Below are 23,090 nucleotides of genomic sequence, written 5' to 3'. Positions count from 1 at the left end.
AGCTGTGGGCTTTGGGAGGGTGGTAGGGGGAAAGGGGATGGTTGAACTTGAAATTTTGGAGGGCGGTGGTTCTGGGTAACAGTGAGGTCCAGGGCGTGCCTGTCTGTGACCTCTGTGGAGTCCTCAAAATATTTAGCCTAAACTCCATTTTTATAAATTCAGATGGAAGGGGACTCTGCCTGTACAGTGGACTTTGAGCCTTTCCTGAAGGCATAGCTGATCCCATGGAGTGGGTGGGAGATTGGGGATGCAGATTGAGCTCTGATCTCCTTCCCAAGGCATATCCCATCTATCAAGGATATTAGACAAGATTCGAACTTTGAGAGAGAAGTTTGCTGAGATCATTGCTCAGTCTCTGTGATTCTTAAAGGATTATTTAAATTGTCCTGGGAGAGTTTTTTGTAAAACCAAGAGGAGATGTGGTTTGTGGCTGTGATTTGTGTACCCCTTGGACAGAGAATTGCACAACAGACATCCATGTGCTTACAGGTTTAAGGAATGGTCTGTGTTCCTGTTAATGGATGGATGGCATCTTACATAATCACTGTGCTGTCTTGTGCTTCCTCCACAAATGGCTTCTTGGTGTTCTAATGATACAGTGGACATCTTGAACTTACAGCTTTTCCCTTTGATTGAATTAGTAGGCTAAATTTCCAGGGTCAGTCACGACATGCACAGGTTAACATTGGTGGGCTTAAGGTCCCCCTTCTAAGGGGGAGATGTTTATGAAAAGGGTCAGAAGACCCATAGTTTACCTTGGAAATGACCCCCTGTCCCTGCAAGATGAACTGTGTGTATTCCAGGTCTCCCATCCCCCAAGTATTGCTTCTGCTGCCCTTTCTGATGCCATCAGCTCTTGCCTCCAAATCTTGTTTTAATTCACCATCAAGCAAAGCCTGCTGCTTTTCCCAAAATGTTTACCATTTATTAGATGACACAGGAGTAACCTGGCTTCCTTGAGCTGGTCTATATCACCTGGGGCAAGTGTGTCATCACCCCGCCCCCTTTCAGGAGGTTCCGGTGGCTGAGGGTGAGTCTCCTGGGTAATGAGGGCTCCAGCCTTGGCCTTGACCAAGCAGCATGGGTTTACGTTCCAGCTTTCTGCCGGCTTAGCCTCTGTGAGCTACAAAACCTCCCTGGGCTTCTCTTTTCTCATTTGTGAAATGGAAGGAGTGCTGCCCATAGATGGTTTAGGTTTAGAACATTGCATGCATTCTTACAATGCTCTGCTTTACTTGTTTCATACAGCCATCTCTCCTTTTTCTCTGCTAACAGATTATTTACCGAAGCATCAGAAGTGGTTCAGTGGCTGTTCTGGTTGTTAGGAGACTTGCTTTTAGTCTTCAGCTTTGTCACTGAAATACCATGTAATAAGTTGGTGTCTCACCTCTGTCGTCCTTATCTGCCTCTGGACAAGGGTGTGGGTCCTCGATGATAACAATCACCAGCAGACAGTGAGTGCGTCCTGGGTGCTCCCAGTGCTGGACTGATGTGACACCCTTGCTATGAATACTCACAAAATGCCAGGAGGTTGGTTCTTATTTTCCCCATTTTATAGCAGAAGCATTGGGTCTTACAAGGAAGCCCTTGCCCAACACAGTGTCCTGCCAAGAGGTGAACCTGGGCTCACAGCCTCTGTCCCTCCTGCAACCCCAGGTCTGGGACCCTGAGGCAAGACGAGGGTTGATTCCAACAGATGCATCTCTCTTTATGCAGCACATACCTTCTTGGAAAAAGTAAAATTTTATCTCAGTAAACCCAGGCCCTTTATTTATTGTTTTAATTATTTATATTTTGGCATTTCTGTTGTGGCTCAGCAGTGACGAACCCGACTAGTATCCATGGGAATGCAGGTTCGATCCTTGGCCTCGCTCAGTGGGTTAAGGATCTGGTGTTGTTATGAGCTGTGGTGTAGGTCCCAGATGCAGCTCTGATTTGAACCCTAACCTGGGAACTTCCATATGCCTCAGGTGCAGCCCTAAAGAGAAAAAAGCAAAAGAAAAATTGCATTTTAAAAAGAAAAGAAGACTTCAGAAACAAACCTATGGTTACCAAAGGTGGGGGGAAGGATAGATTGGGGGTTGGGGATTGACAGGTGCACACTATTGTATATGGAAATGGATGGTCAGCAGGGCCCTGCTGAGTAGCACAGGGAACACTACCCAATATTCTGTGATAATCAATATGGGAGAAGAATCTGAAAAAGAATGGATGTGTGTATGTGTATCACTGAATCACTTTGTTATACAGCAGAAATTATCACAACATTGTAAATCAACTGTACTTCAATAAAACTTTAAAAATATGAAAACATTTACTGAAGTGTAGTTGATTTATGATACTGTTATTCTCAGGGATATAGCAAAGCGGTTCTCTTATTTATATATATATATAAACAATAACTATACATACGTGTGTACGTATATGTGAATAACTGTTATAACTACATGTATGCATATATGTATGTGTGTGTAAATGTATATATGTATATATGTATATATACACACATATGTATATATACACACACATATGTATATACTGTTGCAAATTCTTTCCCCTTATAGGTTATTTCAGGATATTAAGAGTTCCCTGTGCCATATAGTAGGTTCTTTTTGTTTACCTATGTTATATATGGTGGTGTATATACTTTTTTGTGTGTGTGTTTTTTTAGGGCCACACCTGTGGCATATGGAGGTTTCCAGGCTAGGGGTCAAATCAGAGCTACAGCTGCTGGCCTACACCACAGCCACAGCAATGCGGGATCCGAGCCTCGTCTGTGACCTACACAACAGCTCACGGCAACACCAGATCCTTAACCCACTGAGCAGGGCCAAGGATCGAACCTGCATCCTCATGGATACTAGTCAGATTCGTTTCTGTTGAGCCATGACGGGAACTCCAGGTGTGTGTATGTTAATCCCAAACTCCTAATTTATCCCCCCCCCTTCCCTTTGGTAATCATAAATTTGTTTCTGTGCCTGTGCATCTGTTTCTGTTTTGTAACTAAGTTCATCTGTGTCATTCATTTAAATGAATGTCTTTTGTGATGTCCCAAGCACCTTGAGATGGGTGTGAAGGGAGCTGATGCTTGAAGGAAACCCAGGGAAGCATCCTCTCTGCTAAGTAAAGAAACCTTCGGCAGTGAGAATCCTCTGGCTTTTGTTTTGTGAGGATGGATTGTGGTGTTCTCCCCCTGGCTTCCTGCACAAGTTTACATAGATATCAGTCTTGATGCATGGTCTCGGCTTCCCTTGCTTGTTTGTGCTGGGTGCATTTGCCAGACTAAGGACAGAGTATTGTGTAGGTGACAATCAAGCTTTGTTAAGGTAACTGATGTTTCTTCGGGGAAATTGCACTTGTCCTGGCCTTCCTCTGTGGTGCTGTGCTCTGTGCTCCCTGTGGTAGGGACCTGACAGACCATCACTCTTTCTGGGGCCCTTTGACCTTCTCAATGGGTCATCAATTGTTTTAAAGTTCTAGGAGACCAAACTGAAGATTGGTGATTTACTTTGAGATGGATGCAACTTTAACTATAATTAACTGTTCTCTGAGTCTCCAGTGCAGATCATCTCTCCTTTTTTCTTTTTTTCTTTCCCCAGAATACTTCATTGTCTTAATTAAGTTGAAGGCAGAAAAGGCATCGATAGATAAATCTGCAAGAGCGAGTTCAGCTGTTTGGCTGCCATCAGTCCGGCAGCTGGGCCATCACTCACCTCTCTATTGCAGGCAGACAGCCCAATTAGTTCAATTAGTTCTCTTCACTTCTTGGCTCTGTCTGCAGTGTCCACTGCCCAATAAACAGATGATTAAATGACTTATTTGCAAAGGGACCGAAAAAAAAAAAAGTCAGGGAGATCATATGAGAGAGAGAGAGAGAAAGATGAGCATATGGGTGGGGATTCTGCACAGTGGGTGCGGCTTTCCGGCTCCTGGAACTCAGTCTGAAGGTCCAGGTGCATGAGCTCTCCATTGGGTGCCCGTGAGCCAGTGAGACTAGACTTGGCATAGAGGACAAGACACAAACAGGGGAGGAAGAATAATTTATTGGTCATTAATTCAGACCCAACAACGGCATCCTGTGATAGACCATCCCAACTTTGTTATGAATGGACAGGACTGCAAGGGAGCATAGGAAATTGAACATAATTAACAGAGACAAGATTCCAGAGTAGAAGGACTCAAGATCACCTCATCTCACAAAAACACCAAAATTACAACTAATTGTTGAATAACCATCAACAAAATAGACTGGAAGCTACCAAAAAAGATATCCTATATCCAAAGACAAAGAAGTCACATCAAGATGGAGGATGGGTGCTTTCATGATATAAGCAATCCCGTAACTGCCCGGTGGTTGATCCACAGACTGGAAAACAACTACATTGCAGAGGCTCTTCCACAGGAATGAGAATTTGGAGCTCCACATTGGGTTCCCTCGCCTGGGGGTCTGGCATTGGGAGGAGGATCCCCTGGAACATTTGGCATTGAAGGCCAGTGAGGCTTAAGCACAGGACTCATGGAGACAGAACTTAACTCCAGGAGGGCACACAGGTTTCATGTGCACTGGATCACAGGACAAACAGGACAAATAATCTGGATCAAGCCCACTGGGAGTTCTTGGAGGGTCTCCTGGGAGAGCAGGGGTGGCTGTGGCTCACTGTGGGAGGACATTGGAGGCAGGGGTCCCAGGAATAGTCATCTGTGTGAGCTCCCCTGAGGCTACCATTTTGGAAAAATTTGGCCACACCCATCAGGGCTGAGAAGCCCCAGGCCAGACAACAAACAGGGTGGGAACACAGCTCCACACTTCAGCAAATAGGCTGCCCTCAGTCACACCCAGAGACAAAGCCCCACCCACCAGAGGGATAAGAATAAGCTCCACCCACCAGTGGGCAGGCACCAGTTCCTGCCATCAGGAAGCCCCTGTATCAATCAACTTCACCCACAAAGATGCAGACACCAGAAGAAAGAGAGGCTACAACCCTCTAACCTGCAGAAAGGAGACCACACAAAAAGTTCTACAAAATGAAAAGTCAGAGAAACATGAGTCAGATGAAGGAACAAGACAAAACCCCAGAAAAACAGCTAAATGAAGTGGTGATAGGAAACCTGTCTGAAAAATACTTTAGAGTAATTCTAGTAAGGATGATCCAAGATTTCGGGAAAAAAATAGAGGCAAAGATCAATGAATTAGAAGAAACATTTAAGAAAGGAATAGAAGATTTAAAGATTCAACAAGCAGAGATGACCAACACAATAGCTGAAATAAAAAATTCACTAGAAGAAAACAATAGCATGATATAGGAGGCAGAAGAACAAAAAAGCGAGGTGGAAGACAGACTGGTGGAAATCACTGATGTGGAACAGAATAAAGAAAAAAGAAAGAAAAGAATTGAGGACAGTCTAGAAGAACTCTGGGACAACTTTAAATGCCCCAACATTCGCATTATAGGGGTGTGAGTAGGAAAAGAGAGAGATAAAGGGCCAGAGAAAATATTTGAAGAAATAATAACTGAAAACTTCCCTAACATGGGAGAGGAAATACTCACTCAAATCCAGGAAGCACAACGAATACCATATAGAATAAACCCAAGGAGAAATACACGAAGACACATATTAATCAAACTGTCCAACATTAAAGTCAAAGAGCAAATATTGAAAACAGCTAGGAAAAAGCAACAAATAACATACAAGGGAACCCCAATAAGGTTATCAGCTGATTTTTCAGCAGAAACTCTATGGGCCAGAAGGGAGTGGCATGATATACTTAAAGTGATGAAAGGAAAAAACATGCAGCCAAGATTACTCTACCCAGCAAGGCTTTCTTTAAGATTTGAAGGAGAAGTCAAAATATTTACAGGCAAGCAAAGGCTAAGAGAATTCAGCGCCACCAAACCAGCTTTACAACAAATATTAAAGGAACTTCTCTAGACAGAAAGAAAAGGCCACAACTAGAAAGAAGAAAATTACAAATGAGGAGGCTCACCAGTAAAGCCAAACATCAGTAAAGGTAGGAAATCATCCACACATAAATAAGCCACCAAAAGCAGCAACTGTGAGAAGAGGAAGGTACAAATGCAGGATCCTGGAAATGCATTTGCAATTAAGAGACCAGCAACTTAAAGCAATCTTGTGTGTATATATAGACTCCTATATCAAAACCTCATGGTTACCACAAACCAAAAATCTGCAATAGATGCAATTCAAACACAACACTAAAGATAGTCATCAAACCACAAGAGAACAAAAGGGAAGAAAAAAGGCCAAGAGATAAAGGGCTAGAGAAAATCAGCAAAAACAAATCCAAAACAATTAACAAAAGGCAATAAGCACATACATATCAATAATTACCTTAAATGTAAATGGACTAAATGCTCCAACCAAAAGACATAGACTGGCTGAATGGATACAAAAACAAGACCCATATATATGCTGTATAAAGAAGATGTGGTACACAAGCACACCCACAATGGAATATTACTCAGCCATAAAAAGGAATAAAATAATGCCATTTGCAGCAACATGGATGGGACCTAGAGATACTAAGTGAAGTTAGACAGTGAAAACAAACATCACATGATATCACTTATATGTGGAATCCAAAAAAAAGATACAAATGAATTTATTGCAGAGCAGACTCACAGACTTTAAACAAACTTATGATTACCAAAGGAGACAGGTGGGATGGGGAAGGGGTGAACTGGGGATTTGAGATTGGCACATGTACACTGTATATTGAATGCCTGGCCAGTGGGGACCTGCTGTCAGCACAGGGCACTCTACACAATCAATATTCTGTGATAATCTATATGGGAAAAGAATCTGAAAAAGAATGGATGTGTGTATATGTGTCACTGAATCACTTTGTTGTATAGCAGAAATGATCACAACTTGTAAATCAACTCTACTTCAATAAATTTTTTTAATATGGGGGAAAAAAGGAGAGAGAGAGAATCCCACTTTAATGCAAAATATGACAGTTTCCTGGTGGCTGAGTGGGTTAAAGATCTGGCATTGTCCCTGCTGTGGCTCAGGTCGCTGCCGTGGTGCAGGTTTGATCCCTACTCTGGAACTTCTGCATGCTACGGGTGTAACCAAAAAAAAAAATGTCAAAGTGCCAGATTTGAAAGGCCTGAAATGGATATTTTGCACAAATACCAAGAGATAAAGGGGGAGATAGTTATCCCTCTTCCAGCTCCTTCTTCTCCGTCTCTCCAGGAAGTCTATGTTCCCCAATGCTGGCAAAGCCACAGCATCATTATCAAGTTCAGAATACATTGGCTGTGAGACCACGTTCCCTGTGTCTCTAATTTCAAAAGGTTGGACCTGCCATTGGCTGTGAGACCACGTTCCCTGTGTCTCTAATTTCAAAAGGTTGTCCTTGAAGATTAGTAAGTTCTCAGGTATCGCATCCCTGGTAGAGCTTTTTTCTTTCTCTTCCAATGCTTTTTTTTCTTTTTCTTTTGGCCACCCCATGGAATACAGCGTTCCCAGGCCAGGGATCAGATCTGAGCCATGGTTGCAACTTACACTACAGCTGTAGCAACATCAGATCCTATAACCCACGGGGCTGGACCAGGGATCAAACCTGCATCCTGGTGCTGCAGTGATACCATCGATCCTGTTGTGGCACAGCAGGAACTTCATCTTCCAACTCTTTATTCTTCACATTTTCCATCTACAGTAGGATTGTAAAAAAGGGAGTTCCCGTCATGGTGCAGTGGAAACAAATCTGACTAGAAACCATGAGATTGCAGGTTTGATCCCTGGCCTCCCTCAGTGGGTTAAGGATCTGGTGTTGCCATGAGCTGTGGCGTAGATTGCAGATGCAGCTCGAATATGGAATTGCTGTGGCGTAGGCCGGCAGCTATAGCTCCAGTTGAACCCCTAGCCTGGAACCTCCATATGCCATGGATGTGGCCCTAAAAAAAAAAAAAGAAAAGAACAAAAGAACAATGATCTTCCACATAACCTTCACCTGTATTGGCCAGTTGTTAACATTGTGCCACTTGGCATTTTCTTCTCCCTGCTTTCCCCTCTCCACCTCCTCTTTCCATTTCTGTCCTCTCCCACAAGTACACATGCACATGTAAGTATGTATGTATGTATATATTTGGCTGTGCCCTCAGCATGCAGAAGTTCCTGGGCCAGAGACTGAACCGCAGCAGTGACAATGCCAAATCCTTAATTGTTAGACTACCAGGGAACCCCTGTATTTAGTTTTGCTTTTTTTTTTTTTCTTTTTTCTTTTTAATGCTGTACCTGTGGCATATGGAATTTCCTAGGCTAGAGGTTGAATTGGAACTTAGCCACTGACCTACGCCACAGCCGCAGCAACGCGGGATCGGGCCGCGTCTGTGACCTACACTACAGCTCATGGCAACGCTGGATCCTTCACCCACTGAGCAAGGCCAAGGATAGAACCTGCATCCTCACTGACACTATGTCAGGTTCATAACCCACTAAGTCACAATGAGCGTTCCTGTTTATTTTTTGATGAACCATTTCAGAGCAGGTGGCAGACATGTCCCCAACATCCATCAGTGAGTGGATCTCAATGGACAATCAGTGACCTAACCAGGTCATTCTCCTACATGACACATTGGTCACCCTGGGGAGATGTAACATCGATGTGATAGTGTTTCCAACGTGCCCAGCATAAAATCTCCCCAAGTTGTCCCCATAATGCTCTTTATAAACCAAAAGAGAGTTGTGAAGATGGCACAGTGGAGGGAGATGTAGGATGGGGGTGGTGAAGGAGGGGTGGGGGGTTTAGCCTTGGAGCTGGAGCTGCCTGCAAAGGCTTCATAGCGGAGGTTACCCTTGAGGGGAAGAGCCAGTTCTCATGCAGACAAAGTGGGAGGGAGGGCAGGGAGAGGAAACCAGAATGACCGCGTGTGTGTGTTCTTGATTGAGTTTCTTCTCTAACACAACATTGTAAACCTCACTCAGTCCTATCACCAGGAGAGATGTGCTAAATCTGAAGTCTGTTGAGGCAGAAAGTGAGGGCTCCTGTGAGACTGTAGAGGAGGTGGGGGCCAGACTAGACTCGATTCATCTCAAGTAGAGATTTTAATATTATTATTTTAAATTGAACTCTATGCGATTTACAATGTTGTGTTAGTTCCTTCTCTACTACCAAAGCATAGTGATTATGTTGTGCACATATGTACATTCCTTTTCACATTCTTTTCCATTCTGGTTTCTCAAAAGGTAATTGAATGTAGTTCCCTGCGCTATACAGTAGGACCTTGAGGTTTATCCATCGTATGGATACTAGTTTACATCTGCTAATCCCCAATGCTCGCTCCATCCATCCCCCACCCTCCTTCCCCTTGTCAACCCCAAGTCTGTTCTCTATGTCTGTGCGTCTGTTTTTGTTTCGTAGATACGTTGATTTGTGTCATATTTTAGACTCCACATATAAGTGAGATCATATGAAATTTGTTTTTCTCTGACTTCATTTAGTATGATCATCTCTAGGTCTATCCATATTGCTGCCCATGGCATTACTTCATGCTTTTTTATGGCCTTTTTAGGGTGTTCCTGGGGGAGCCATGGAGGCACAGCCAGGTCCTGGGAGCCTGATTGGAAGGGCAGGCCCCCAGAGCACAGGCATGGCAGCCAAACGGTGACCTATTCCCACACGGAGACATGGGAGGTGATAGCAGTGGTGTCTGAAGGCCACTCTTGAGTCAGGATGCACTTTTCCTGGCCGGCTCAGGTCCCCAGGCTGCTACATTATCAATTTTGTCAAGTTGTGGCTGAATGAAAATTAGGAAATCTCCATTAATTTGCATAGTTGTATTTTAAATGATGTTTCTTTTTCCAGTTTATGATAGAAATGAAGCAGAAAGATACTCAGAAGAAATGTAAACCTCACTCAGTCCTGTCACCAGGAGAGATGTGCTAAATCTGAAGTCTGTTGATGTTACATGGATTGTGTTATACGTTCAATTTACATCTGGCTGCTTTTTGACTTAGCATAGGTGCTTTGTCCTCTGACATAGTGTTCAAGTGAGATAGAAAAGCATTAAAAAGATTGGAGTTCCCTGGTGGTCTAGTGGTTAAGGATTTGGCCCTGTCGCTACTGTGGCTCTGTCTCTGCTATGGTGCGGATTCGATCCCTGGCCCAGGAACTTCCGAATGCCATGGACTTGGCAAAAAAAAGGGTATCAACCTCACCTCCCCCGGGGCCTGGGCTTTCCCTGTTGGCTCTGTAATCTCTGTGCTTTGCTGCTCTCAGGTCTGCCTGTCAGGACACCTCACCTCCGGTGCATCTCCATCCTCTGGGAAGGTTCCCAAGTGGGGCAAGAACACAGATCTGTGTGTAGTGGTCCCGGTCAGTGATGCTCTCGTGGGAGTTGGGGCCTATGAAGTGATGGAAGGACAGACTTGGCCGTGTAGGGATGGGCGTGAACCAACTCATGACCTCAGTCAACCCATCTGAACTGGGTGGCACCCTCCCCTCTCCCAGGCAGTTCAGGGACGAGCCAGCAGGTTGGGGCTGACCTTCCAGCTTCAAAACCCCATGGCTCTGGCAAAGCAGAGCAGAGTAAGATGCTCCAGGCCAACGTGAACTTGTCTCACAGCCAAGTGGTGGAGTTAATACGCTGTCACCATGTCATGGTAGACACTGAGGGGGTGATAGCGTATCTATGACCTGAAGGTCCAGCCCCACTTCAGAATGTCCTTCATTTGCCTTAAGTGACCTCATCCTTGCGTTAAGGCATTTGTGCACCTGAATCTACTCTGGATCCACAAGGAGTCCCTTGGCCCTGGCAGGGCATCCAAGAGTCTACCTGTCTGCAGTGATGCACCCAGGGATGGCCCCTCTGCCAGTCCATTTATCAGAAGCTGCTTGTATAAGTAGAACCTACTTCTCTCTAACTTCTGCTCATGTCTTCTGGCCCAGCCTGTGAGACAACCTCCATCCATGGCCCCCTTCTCTGTGGCAGCCCTGTGAACAACTGCCTGCCAGCTGGCCTTGCCTCCCAGAGACCTGGGCCAGGGCTCTTTCCACAGTCCTTCCTTTGGGGGTTTATAAGTTCTTTTTCCTACAGAGATCTCCAAACAGATGCTCTTGTTGATAGTGGATCCTGATCCACCTAGACCCATCCCCTTTTTTGTGGCCACACTCTTGGCATTTGGAAATTCCTGGGCCCGGGATTGAACCTGAGCCACAGCAGTGACAACATTGAGTCCTTAACTGCTAGGCCACCAGGAAACTCCTATCTGGACCCCCTCTGTGGCACCAATGAACTCCAGTATCTGTGTTTTTGAGGACACACAGAGCATCCCCATTGGCTGTGCGTGATGTCAGGAAGAATAGGGAAAAGCCCTTCCAAACTCCTTTCTTCAGGTCTCTAAAGAAGGGGGGGTGGAAGAGGGCTTTGTGTTAGCAGGGCACTGGCTGTGGAGAGGGGAGACGGCGGCTGTTGTTTGAGTCCAGACAAGCAGAGAAGCAGATGGCTCAGAACAGCCTTGTCCACGAAGCAGGGTTGGCAATGATGCCACCACCCCAGCCATTCCTGATTTCTTTGCCTTTCTTGCCGCAGTTGATCCCATGTGCACAAATCCAGGGAACTGTTCCCTGGCGTGAGCCACTTGGAACTTGCCTGCGGGGGCAGCCCTGTTTTTGCCTTTGCCACTTGTGCACGAGGTAACCACCGGCTTCGTGTCTGACTCTGTCTCCTCTGGGCGCAGGTGGTGCTCCCCACGTTTATTCTGGAGAAGCGGTCCCTGCTGGAGATGTATGCAGACTTCATGGCACACCCGGACCTGCTGCTGGCTGTCACCGCCGGGGCTACGCCGCAGGACAGGGTCATCTGCTTCGTGGAGTATTACCTCACTGCCTTCCATGAGGGCCGCAAGGGCGCTCTGGCCAAGAAGCCCTACAACCCCATCATTGGCGAGACGTTCCACTGCTCCTGGGAGGTCCCCAAGGACAGGGTCAAGCCCAAGAGGACTGCCCCCCACACCCCTGCTGGCCACGAACACCCGATGGCCGATGACCCTTCCAAAAACTACAAACTGCGGTTTGTGGCCGAGCAGGTGTCCCATCACCCGCCAATCTCCTGCTTCTACTGTGAGTGCAAGGAGAAGAGACTGTGTGTCAACACTCACGTATGGACCAAAAGCAAGTTCATGGGCATGTCCGTGGGGGTCTCTATGATAGGGGAAGGTAAGCCATGTCATGTCGGGTGGAGCTGGGCTCTGCCCACTGACACTTGTAGACCTGATGAGCCACTGAGGATTTGCGTGTGGACGCCTTTGTTTTTGTTTCATTATGGAATTTGGGGTGAGTGGGCAGCTGGGAAGTAGTGGTTTTGCTGTTTGGGCACCAAGTCCTGGTATTTCCCCGGGCAGAGGTGATGACCAGATGGGATGTGCTGTGCTGGTGTCTTGGTGGGTTCAGGATCTGGTGTGTCACTGCACTGACTTGGGTCCGTACTGTGGCGCGGGTTCAGTCCCTGGGCTGGCAACTTCTGCATGCCGCAGGTGCAGCCAAAAAAAAAAATCTGTTCAGAAAAATTGCCAAGGCAAATCTCTGGACTCTTGCTTATGATTCTGAAGCAAGAACCCAGTGGATCACATGCCCTGTCACAACAAAGTGCTGAGTGAAGTTTATTCATTGTTTGAAGAAAACTGCTATCATCCTTGTTAAACTCAGGCACCGGTGTTAGTGGCTCTTCTACTTCTTTTGAGTCATACATCCTTTTGAGAGTCTGGCTGTAGACACTCTTCCCAGAAGAAAGAAATCCAATGCAAAATTTGACTTTCAGTTTCATGGCTCCTTGGAAGCCTTCCAAACCCCACAAGATAAGAACATCTTTTGTCGACTTGGTATGCTTTTATTGAATACCTACTAGATGCTGGCCATTGTCTTAGGAACTACAGGTACTTGAATGAGCAAAACATAGAAATCTCTGTCCCCGTGAAGCTCCTTCTGCTGGGAAATAGGATTGTGTGGTATGTTGGAAGGTGATGAGTTTCATGCAAATAAATGAGGGGAGGTACCTGGGGATGGTGGGGAGAGGGCAGGGGGCTTTGGGATGGGACATGGTGGTAGCAGGGAAGATGCATTTGAGCAAAAATGACATTTGGGCAGAGACCCAAGAGGTGATGGATAGGCCTTATTGGTGATGTGGGGAGGGTGACGGGCAGAGAGAATAAGGCAGAGGCCGGAGGCAGGGGGTCCCTGCCTGCTGGTCTGAGACAGGAAGCCCACATGGCTGGAGCAGGAAAAGCAAGATGGGGACAGGGGAAGATGAGGTCAGAGAGGTGACTGTGGCCAGATGAATATAGACCGTGGGAGGGGGAAGGGGACACAGGAGACTAGTTAGAAGATAATGGTAATAATCCAGGCAAGACACCCTCATGGCTTGGACCCGGGTGAAATGGTGCAGGAGGTGACACATGATGGGGGTCTGGACATGTGCTGAAGGAGAGAGGTCACCTGTGGGGTATGAGAGAAGGGCAGGCCAAGGCTTTTTTTTTTTTTTTTTTTTTTAAGATATTACATAATCATTGACTCTGTTCCTTGTACTGTACACTTCATACTCATGACTCACTTATTTTGCAACTGGAAGTTTGTACTTCTTAATTTCCCTCATCTATTTCTCTCCTCCCATCTGGCAACCACCTGTTTGTTCTCTGATTCTATGGCCCTTTTTTTTTTTTTTTTTTTTTTAATCCTTTTAGGGCTGCACTTGTGGCACATGGAAGTTCCCGGGCCAGGGGTTAAATCAGAGCTGCAGCTGCCAGCCTTTGCTGTAGCCACAGCAATGCAGGGTTCAAGATGCATCTGTCTTACACCACAGCTCACAGCAACTCCAGATCCCTAACCCACCGAGCGAGTCCAGGGATCAAACCCACATCCCCATGGATACTAGTCAGGGTCATTACTATTGAACCACAGTGGAACTCCCAGTGATTCTATGACTCTTTTTCTGTTTTGTTATATCTATTCAGTTGTTTTTTATGTTTTTGTTTTTTTCCTTTTTGGGCTGCACCCACAACATATGGAAATTCCCTGGCCAGGGATCGAATCTGAGCTGCAGCTGTGAGCTACACCACACCCGCAGCAATGCCAGATTCTTAACCCACTGTGCTGGGCCAGAGATTGAACTGGCACAACCAAAGAGACAAGACAGATCATTGACCCACAGCATCACAGCAGGAACTCCTCGTTTTTAGATTCCATATATAAGTGAAATCCTCCAGGATTTGTCTTTCTCTGTTATTTCACTTAGCATAATACCATCTCTGTCCATCCCTGGTGTCACAAATGGCAGAATTTCATGCATTTTTATGGCAAAGTAATATTCCATTGGATATCTATACCACAGTTTCTTTATCCATTTGTGTGTTGGTGGGCACTTAGCTTTGTTTCAGTATCTTGTTTATTGTAAACAATGCTGCTATGAACATAGAAGTACATATATCTCTTCTAATACCATGTTTTCATTTTCTTGGATAAATCCCCAAAGTGGAATTGCTGCATCATATGATAGTTCTGTATTTTTGATTTTTTTTTGTCTTTTTTTTTGTCTTTTTGTCTTTTGTTGTTGTTGTTGTTGCTATTTCTTGGGCCGCTCCCACGGCATATGGAGGTTCCCAGGCCAGGGGTTGAATCGGAGCTGTAGCCACCGGCCTACGCCAGAGCCACAGCAACGCAGGATCCGAGCCTCGTCTTCGACTTAACACCACAGCTCACGGCAACGCTGGATCCTTAACCCACTGAGCAAGGGAAGGGACCGAACCCGCAACCTCATGGTTCCTAGTCGGATTCGTTAACCACTGCGCCACGACGGGAACTCCGTATTTTTGATTTTTTGAGGAACCTCCATACTCTTCTCCATAGTGTCTGCACCAGTTATATTCCCACCAGCAGTGTATGAGGTTTCCCTTTTCTCTCTTCCCTCCACAGCATTTATTACTTGTGTTCTTTCTGATGACAACATTGTTACAGATGTGAGGTGATAGCTCATAGTCTTGATTGGCGTTTCCCTGATGAGTAGTTTGGACCATCTTTTCATGAGCCTGTTGACCATCGGTAGGTGTTCTTTGGAGAAAATGTCTATTCAGGCCCTCTACCTGTTTTTCACTCAGGTTGGTTGTTTTTTTGATGTTGAGTTGTATGAGTTCTTTGGAGAGTTTGGCTCTTAACCCCTCATTGGCTACAGCCGGATTGGGTGTGAGGTATGAGAGAGAGAAGAGGGAGGCCTAGGAGGACTCGGACCTTTCCTTGAGTGAAACAGGTGTCAGTGGAGGGCAGGTATGAGTGTAGCAGCCTCCCCACCCTTGACTGTCGTGTGCACAGCCTGCTGGTAGGAGCCTCCAGCTGAGCGAGAAGTCCACAGACTGGTTGTCTCTTCCTCCTTCCTCCCTCCCCCCCCCCACACACTTTAAATCTGTGATTAGCCAGAAAAAAAATGAATATCTTATGGTAAAAGCAAATGCATTTTCAGAATTCTCGTTGTGGCTCAGTGAATACGAACCTGACTAGTATCCATGAGGAGGTGGGTTTGATCCCTGGCCTCACTCAGTGGGTTCAGGATCTGGTGTTGCTGTGGCTGTGTTATAGGCCTGCAGCTGCAGCTCTGATTCGACCCCTAACCTGGGAACCTGCAGGTGCAGCCCTAAGAAGACCAAAAAAAAAAAAGCAAATGCATTTTCTGATACTCAGAGAAAGTTTACTCCAGCCCTTTCTGGGGACCCTCTGCAAATATGTCGCCGCCTCTTGTCCAGGCAGGTAAACCACAGTCACCTTAGAGCATAAGGTAGGTGCCTCCCATTCCCTGGGCCCCTAAAACAGGGATTTTTTTTATTTTTTGGATGTTAAAAATTTTTTTTTGTAGTATAGTTGATTTATGTGTTAATTTCTGCTGAAAAGCAAAGTGATTCAGTGATTATATATACATACCATGCACAATATATATACATGTATATATTCTTTTTCATATTCTTTTCCATTCTTGTTTGCCATGGTCAGCGCTGCAGAGCAACGGGAGATCCTGAAAGAGGAAAGGTGCGGCATCAAAAAACACACAAGACTCCTTTACATCTAGAACATAGGGGACCAGGAGGAACTCTGTTTCGCAGAACCAAAGCCCTAGGCTTTAGCCCACTTGACTTTTATTAGGGAAGGTGACGTAGGTTAATGAGCAAAATCAGGTGCAGGTAGGAGTTCCCGTTGTGGCTCAGTGGTTAGTGAATCCGACTAAGAACCATGAGGTTTCGGGCTCGATCCCTGGCCTTGCTCAGTGGGTTAAGGATCCAGCGTTGCCGTGAGCTGTGGTGTAGTTTGCAGATGTGGCTCAGATCTGGCGTTGCTGTGGCTCTGGCGTAGGCCGGGGCTACAGCTCTGATTAGACCCCTAGCCTGGGAACCTCCATATGCTGCAGGAGTAGCCCAAGAAATGACAAAAAAAAAAAAAAATGAGGTGCAGGTAATGATAAAGCTCTCTGAGTGGTTGTGCTTTTGCACGTGTGCCAAATTTGTTTACTGCAAAGTTCAGCAGGTTTAGTGGGCTCCAACAGTTGATCACAGGATGATGAATATAGTTCCCTTGCTATATGGTAGGACCTTGTTGATCCATGCTATATATAATAGTTTGCATCTGCTAATCCCAAACTCCCAATCCAGCCCTCCACCCGCCTTTCTGCTTTGGTAACCGTAAGTTTGTTTCCTATGACTGAGACTGTTTTGTAGATAAGTTCATTTGTGTCATATTTAAATTCCATATGTAAGTGATATCATGGTATTTGTCTTTCTCTGACTTACTTAGTATGATCATCTCAGGCCCATCCATGTTGCTGCACATGATAATTTCATTCTTTCTTATGGCTGAGTAGTATTCCATTGTCTCTATGTACCGCATCTTCTTTATCCACTCATTGGTCAGTGGAGATTTAGATTGTTTCCATGTCTTGGCTAAGCAGGGACTCTTTTTTTCTTTTCTTTTCTTTTCTTTTCTTTTTTTTTTTTTTTGGTCTCTTTAGGGCCGCACTCATGGAGATTCCCAGGCTAGGTGTTGAACCAGAGCTGTAGCTGCCAGCCTACACCACAGCCGCAACAACGCCGGATCCTTAACCCCCTGAGTGATGCCAGGGATCGAACCTGCGTCCTCATGGTTACTAGTCAGATTTGTTTCCGCTGAGCCACAGCAGGAGCTGCTAGGTAGGGATTCTTGATGTTAGATGACTATCTAGAAATCTAGATAAAAGTAAAGATTTGTGAATCCGTTTCTAGTGATTTAGGGGCGTCTTCACTCAGGGAGAGGAGCTCTCTTCCCAGCCTCTGTGATGCTCTCACCAGGTAGTGCTGCCCTTACCACATCCTCCCTAGGAGGGGCCTGGAGGTGGTGGTGACGACCGTGTCATGGTGCTCCATCCTCCCTCCCAGCACCCCAAGCTCCCGCCCCCCCGACTCCTTGCACCTTCCTCGGTCATGAGCCGCCTCGTGCCTCCAGCCTCTCACACCACCTTCCTCAGGGCCGTTGCTTGGCCTCCCTCACCACCTCCTGAGCTGTACCTAAAGGTGGTGAGGCCCTTTTACCCTCCGTCTGTGCTCTGTTCCCCGAGGGAAACCCACACTTTCCCTTTCTCTTGCTGGTAGGTGATGCATGTCTGTGTTGAGTGTAGGGTCTGCCTTTGATGTTGGCGGTCTTAGATCCCCGATTCCATCCAGGCAAGAGCAGGGGCTGTGGCCTTATTTCACACTGCCCAGCCACGGACAAAGCTCTTGATGCCCAGCGTGCATGGGAAACCATGTCACACCCTCTCCCCAGGCCATCTGCTGGAGCATCCTTGGAGCAGAACTGGGATTTGCTGCTCTCGCTTTGGCTCTCTGTTTGAAATTTTTACTTAGAACCTCTCTGTGGAGTGCTGCAAGCCTAAGGAAGATTCTGGAGAGACTCTGGAAAGCCTACTCCCCAGCCCCCAGTGCGTTCCTGCTGGGGTCCGACCTGGGAAGGGCTGGGGGATTGTCTCTCTCATGCTCACGAGGCCTTGAGTTTGCCTAAGTCCTTTCAGTAGCTGCAGCCCCTTTCTTTCATATTAATTAAATGTGTGCTCTGTAACATACAGATGCTGATTTTTCACAGGAAATGCTCCTAAGAATCCCCAAACTTTAAAGCCAAAGGTTCTGGTTCTTGTGCTTAGGGCTTCCTTGTGTGTGTGTGTGGTGGGGGAGTTATGGGGACAGTGGGGGACAGGGGAGGTAGGATGTTGTTTTTATCCTCCCTTATTCCTTGCACTGATCTAGCACCTTCCATGAATTTATTGATTGGGTCGGAAGTGGCATTTTTTCCTCCAACCATTCATTTTTAAAATTAGATGGGTCCACTTGAAATTTTGCGTATAAATACATGGGCTGGAGTTCCCGTCGTGGCGCAGTGGTTAACGAATCCGACTAGGAACCATGAGGTTGCGGGTTCGGTCCCTGCCCTTGCTCAGTGGGTTAAGGATCCAGCGTTGCCGTGAGCTGTGGTGTAGGTTGCAGACGCGGCTCGGATCCCGCGTTGCTGTGGCTCTGGCGTAGGCTGGCGGCTACAGCTCCGATTCCACCCCTAGCCCGGGAACCTCCATATGCCGTGGGAGTGGCCCAAGAACTAGCAACAACAACAACAACAAAAAGACAAAAGACGAAAGACAAAAAAAAAAAAAAAAAATACATGGGCTTATCTTTTAAATTATTGCCTTCGGGCTGGGGCATATTTGGCTACGATAAAATGCCATTGTCAAGGGCTTCATTATGCCTTGAATTCCCCTAGGTTGCATCTCAGAGACCTCCCTGCACAGTCCCTCAGCTCTGCCACTAAAAGAGTCTAATGGGGACACATCCTGGCCAACCCTGTGGTGACATCCATGGAAAGAGGCAGAAACCCCTCTCTTGGCACCACTACTTCTGGGGAGACGGCTCAGCCAGCTGTTCTCGAAACCCCTTCCCCCCAGAGCTCCAGACGGGTGCCCAGTAAATGCATAGCCTCGGAATTGGGTCTGTGGGGACAGGTAGGGGCACATCTGCCCCCAAATGCCACCTCTGTGGGGCCTGCAGACAAAGACCCCAGAGTTTCTTTCTGTGATTCTGTGCTTTCTTTACCTAGTCAACAGCCTGTGGGAAGAGTCTGGTTCCTTAAAATTATTTCAAATGTATCAGTTTGGAAGTCTTAATGCTTAGCCTTAGGTTTATTGATGAATCAATCTGTGGGATTTAAAAGCCAAAATCTCCCAGCTTGAGAACTAGTCATGGCCTGGAAGGATGGGTTAATTGACATTTTTCAGCTTCTCTCAGCTCTGAGGCCAGTTAAACAGAAGCATTCATTTGTGATCTCATTTGTAGCTCTAGTTTTTTGTTTTGCAGGGGGTATTCAGAAGTTCTGGAGCCAGGGATCGAACCTGACCACAGTAGTGGCCTGAGCCGCTGCAGTGACAATGCCAGATCCTTAGCATGCTGAGCCACCCGGGAACTCCAGTCTAGTTTTAATAGAGTCTTTTATTCATTTTAGGGACAACTTTTTTTCATGCAACCCTGAAAAAAGAGTCCTGAGAGGGCATAATTTCCGGTGAATTACCATATTTAACTTGTTTATGGATTTTCAGAAAAGAGCCTAAGAGTGTGATCTTGCCGATGTCTTTAAAGCAGCCTTGCTCTGGGGCTCCCCTGCCCATTCCTGTGGACTTGTGGGAAAATCCCCTTGGTTTGAAAGAGGCAAGATGCCTCTCTCCTGTCTTGTCATCCGCCACGTGCATAACCTATCAGTAGACTTTGTGATTTCCTCTTTGTTCTCAAGACCACTGCTAAGGAATCACCTAGCAGGAGAGCAAGGAATGATTAGGATATAAAACCTTCAGGATGCTGGCGGTGCATCAGGCTTCGTGCTCTTAGCTGGGTTGCCTTCTCAGCCTCACCCCAGCCCTATGAGGTACCATTATCCCTGTATCACAGATGAGCCAGCTCAGGGGCAGAGCAGTGAAGGTCGCCAGGCTGGTGAGTGACAGAGCACTTGGAATGATCTTCTGAGATCACATCTAGGGCTTTAAAAAAATTTTGGTCTGTGCTCCATGTAAATGTGTTCTAAAGAAAACATCAGTTGTAGGGAGTTCCCCAGTGGCTTGGTGGATTAAGGATCAGGTATTGTCACTGCTGTGGCTAGGGTCACTGCTGTGGTGAGGGATTGATCCCTGGCCCCTGGAACTTCCATGTGCCATGGGTGTGGCGGGAAGGAGAGGGAGGAAGGGAGGAAGGACAGAAGGAAGGAAGGAAGGAAAAAAGAAAATAAAAGATAGCTCAGACCTGGTCATTCTTCTTCCAGGGTCCTGAGCAGAAGCTGTAAGAACAGGCATATCAGTGTCTAATTCTTCTGGCAGACACAGGTCCACCCTTCTGTGCATCACAGGACAGAGCCTCCAGGATCCCCTGGGGCATCTCTGCCCCCCAAGCTGTGGCAGGAGGGATGAATGACAGAGGGAGGGCATTAGGGCCTGGGACGTGGCTCTTGGAAGATGGCTTCATTTAGCTGTGAGAGCTCTGGCAAGTGGGGGAAGGAGTCAGTCTGCCCTGAAGTTCAGTGTCTTTGCTCAGGTGGAGTGGTGCTGCTCGTGCCTTTAGGTTACGTATATTCAGTTCCATTTCCAGTTGAAGGAGCAAGTGAGATTTAAATGTTGCTGCCATCACCACCCCCTAGTCCTGCCCATGTGGGTGTGAAGGTTATGAGTCTGCTTTTTCTTGGGGTGGCGGTGGGGGGTCTTCACTCCTGCACCCTTGTGTGAGCCTCCCTGCACTGGGGGAGACCACAGACCCCAGCTGCATAGGGGCCCATCCCCTGGTTTTATATACCAGTCCCCTATGCCTGTGGGTTGGCAGGACTGACTTTGCTGGACTTAACTGGGAGTGAGGTTGCTGGTTCCAGACAAGCCTGCTTGGTTCTGTATTGACTTTAGAAACTCTGCATTCGTGACCCATCTGGACAGTTAAATCCCATCTCCTCATATGCTCCTTGCCGGGTCACTTGGCTCAAAGGGACATATACACTGTCTACTGGGCAAATTCTAGCTTGTTTGATTGATTGACTGATCTTTCCATATATTTTATTTTATTGAAGTATAGTTAATTTACAAGGTTGTGTTAATTTCTGCTGTACAGCAAAGTGATTCAGGTATACATATATTTTTCAAATTCTTTCCCATTATGGTTTATCTCGGTTCCCTGTGTTAAACAGTAGGACCTTGTTTTTCATCCATCCTATATATACTAGTTTTCTTTTCTTTTTTTGCGGGGGAGGGGTGCTGTACTCAGGGTGTATGGAAGTTCCTGGGTCAGGGATCAAATTCATGTCATTTCAGTGACAGTGCCAGAGCCTTAACCCTCTGTACCATAAGAGCGCTCCATATATATACTAGTTTGCATCTGCTAATCCGAAACTCCCAATTCTTCTTTCCCCTTGGCAACCACAAGTTTCTTCTCTGTGTCTGTGAGTCTGTTTCCTAAATAAGTTCATTAGTGCCATATTTTAGATTCCACATGTAAGTGATATCATATGGTATTTGTCTTTCTCTTTCTTACTTCATTTAGTATGAGAATCTTTAGTTGCATCTATTTTGCTGCAAATGGCATTATTTTGTTGTTTTTAATGGCTGAATACTATCTGGCTCTGTTGATCGAGAGGCTTATCTAGCTTCTGAGAGAAGTACCGACAGCCAAATTGCTTAACCTCTCTGAGCTTCTGTTTCCTCATCCTTATGTAAAAGCGGTAATAATTAATGCTGGGTAGGGGTGAAGTTCAAAAGAGACAGCCCATGGAAATGCCTGGCGGCCAGAAAGGGTCCCCGTGGAGCATTGAGCCCTCTTCTCCCTCTTCCTGGTGGAGGATCATGGGGCCTGGTGAGGGGGAGGGGACACGGCCACAGTTCTGGTTGCCATAGGTCTGGCCAGAGGACAGAAATGTCCTTCCTGAGGCTCACGGTGCTCTGAGCATCTCCATGGGTATGACTTGGGAGAAGGAGCTGGAGTAGAGCTGGGAGGGCCCTTTACAGGGATCCAAGCCCCAGTGCAGGGTGGAAAGCTGAGACGGTGCCTTGTGCACAGTGACGCTTACACAGCCCATTGTGCTAACTCCCAGGCCGCCACCAGCCTGGGAATTGCTGGCCCTCAGCATGGAGGGGGCCCGGTGGCTGCCTGGCCAGACAAGTCAGAGCAGCAACTGCCCGGCAGCCCTGGGAGATGGTGCATGTGGGGATGCTCACAGCCTTGCAGAACTTGATCCAAACTACGGCCCTTTTCCCTGGAGAAACAGATGAACCCATGTCATTTGCATTGCTTCAAGAGGATCAGAGGCTCTCCAAGCCCAGTGCTTGGATCCTAGAGTGGAGAATCCCTGATCAAGTTGTGTGGGCTCCCCTGGGTGGTGACAGCCACCATGCACCCTGATTTCTAACTTCCTGAGAAGCTTCGAAGGGGGCCTCCTGTTGCTCTCGGGATAAAGGCAAAACTCTTTAATAGGTTTTTTGAGGTTTCAAAACAAGGTCTGGTCTTGTCTCTGGACCTGGGCAGCCTCCTCTCCTAGACCCACTACCTCCCTTTTCACACGGAGCTCTTTTCTCAGCCCCTCATGCTCACTGGGCTCTTTCTAATCACAGGGCCTTTGCACATGCCTTCCCCTCTTCACTGACTCAGTGCTTATCCAGCCCATGTGTCCGTTCCTTGGAGAAGCCTCCCTTCCCCAGGTCAGCTCCTCCTGCTGGAGGCCCTGGCACTGGGCACCTCTCCCTCCCACCTCATCACAGTCAGTTTTATGTTTCCTGGGTGTTTCATTCACACCCACCTTGCTTTCTCCTTGAGGGGAGAGATTAGTTCTGTCTTGTTCATCTTAAGTTCTCAGCATCTCGCACACAGTAGAGATGCAGCGAATAGATAAGTGGCACATCTATTTATTTGTTTTTAGGGCCGCACCTGCAGCATATGGAAGTTCCCAGGCCAGGGGTTGAATTGGAGCTGTAGCTGCTGGCCTACATACACCACAGCCTCAGCAACGCGGGATCTGAGCCATGTCTGTGACCTACACCACAGCTCATGACAATGCCGGA

General features: G+C 46.8%; 1 protein-coding gene across 1 annotated transcript in view; it reads left to right on the top strand.

The window, feature by feature from the left end:
• The window catches only part of OSBPL10 (oxysterol binding protein like 10), a 381,121-nt gene that overhangs the window by 347,142 nt on the left and 10,889 nt on the right, over nt 1-23,090 (top strand). The window contains exon 8 of the mRNA XM_003483138.4: nt 11,707-12,184. Coding sequence (XP_003483186.2) covers nt 11,707-12,184 — 478 coding nt within the window. The remainder of the gene's footprint in view (nt 1-11,706; nt 12,185-23,090) is intronic.

The sequence above is a fragment of the Sus scrofa genome, chromosome 13, assembly GCF_000003025.6.
Source record: "Sus scrofa isolate TJ Tabasco breed Duroc chromosome 13, Sscrofa11.1, whole genome shotgun sequence".
NCBI classification, from domain to species: Eukaryota; Metazoa; Chordata; class Mammalia; order Artiodactyla; family Suidae; genus Sus; species Sus scrofa.
The sequence above is the reverse complement of the archived record's forward strand: the minus strand, read 5'-3'. Positions and strand labels throughout refer to the sequence as shown.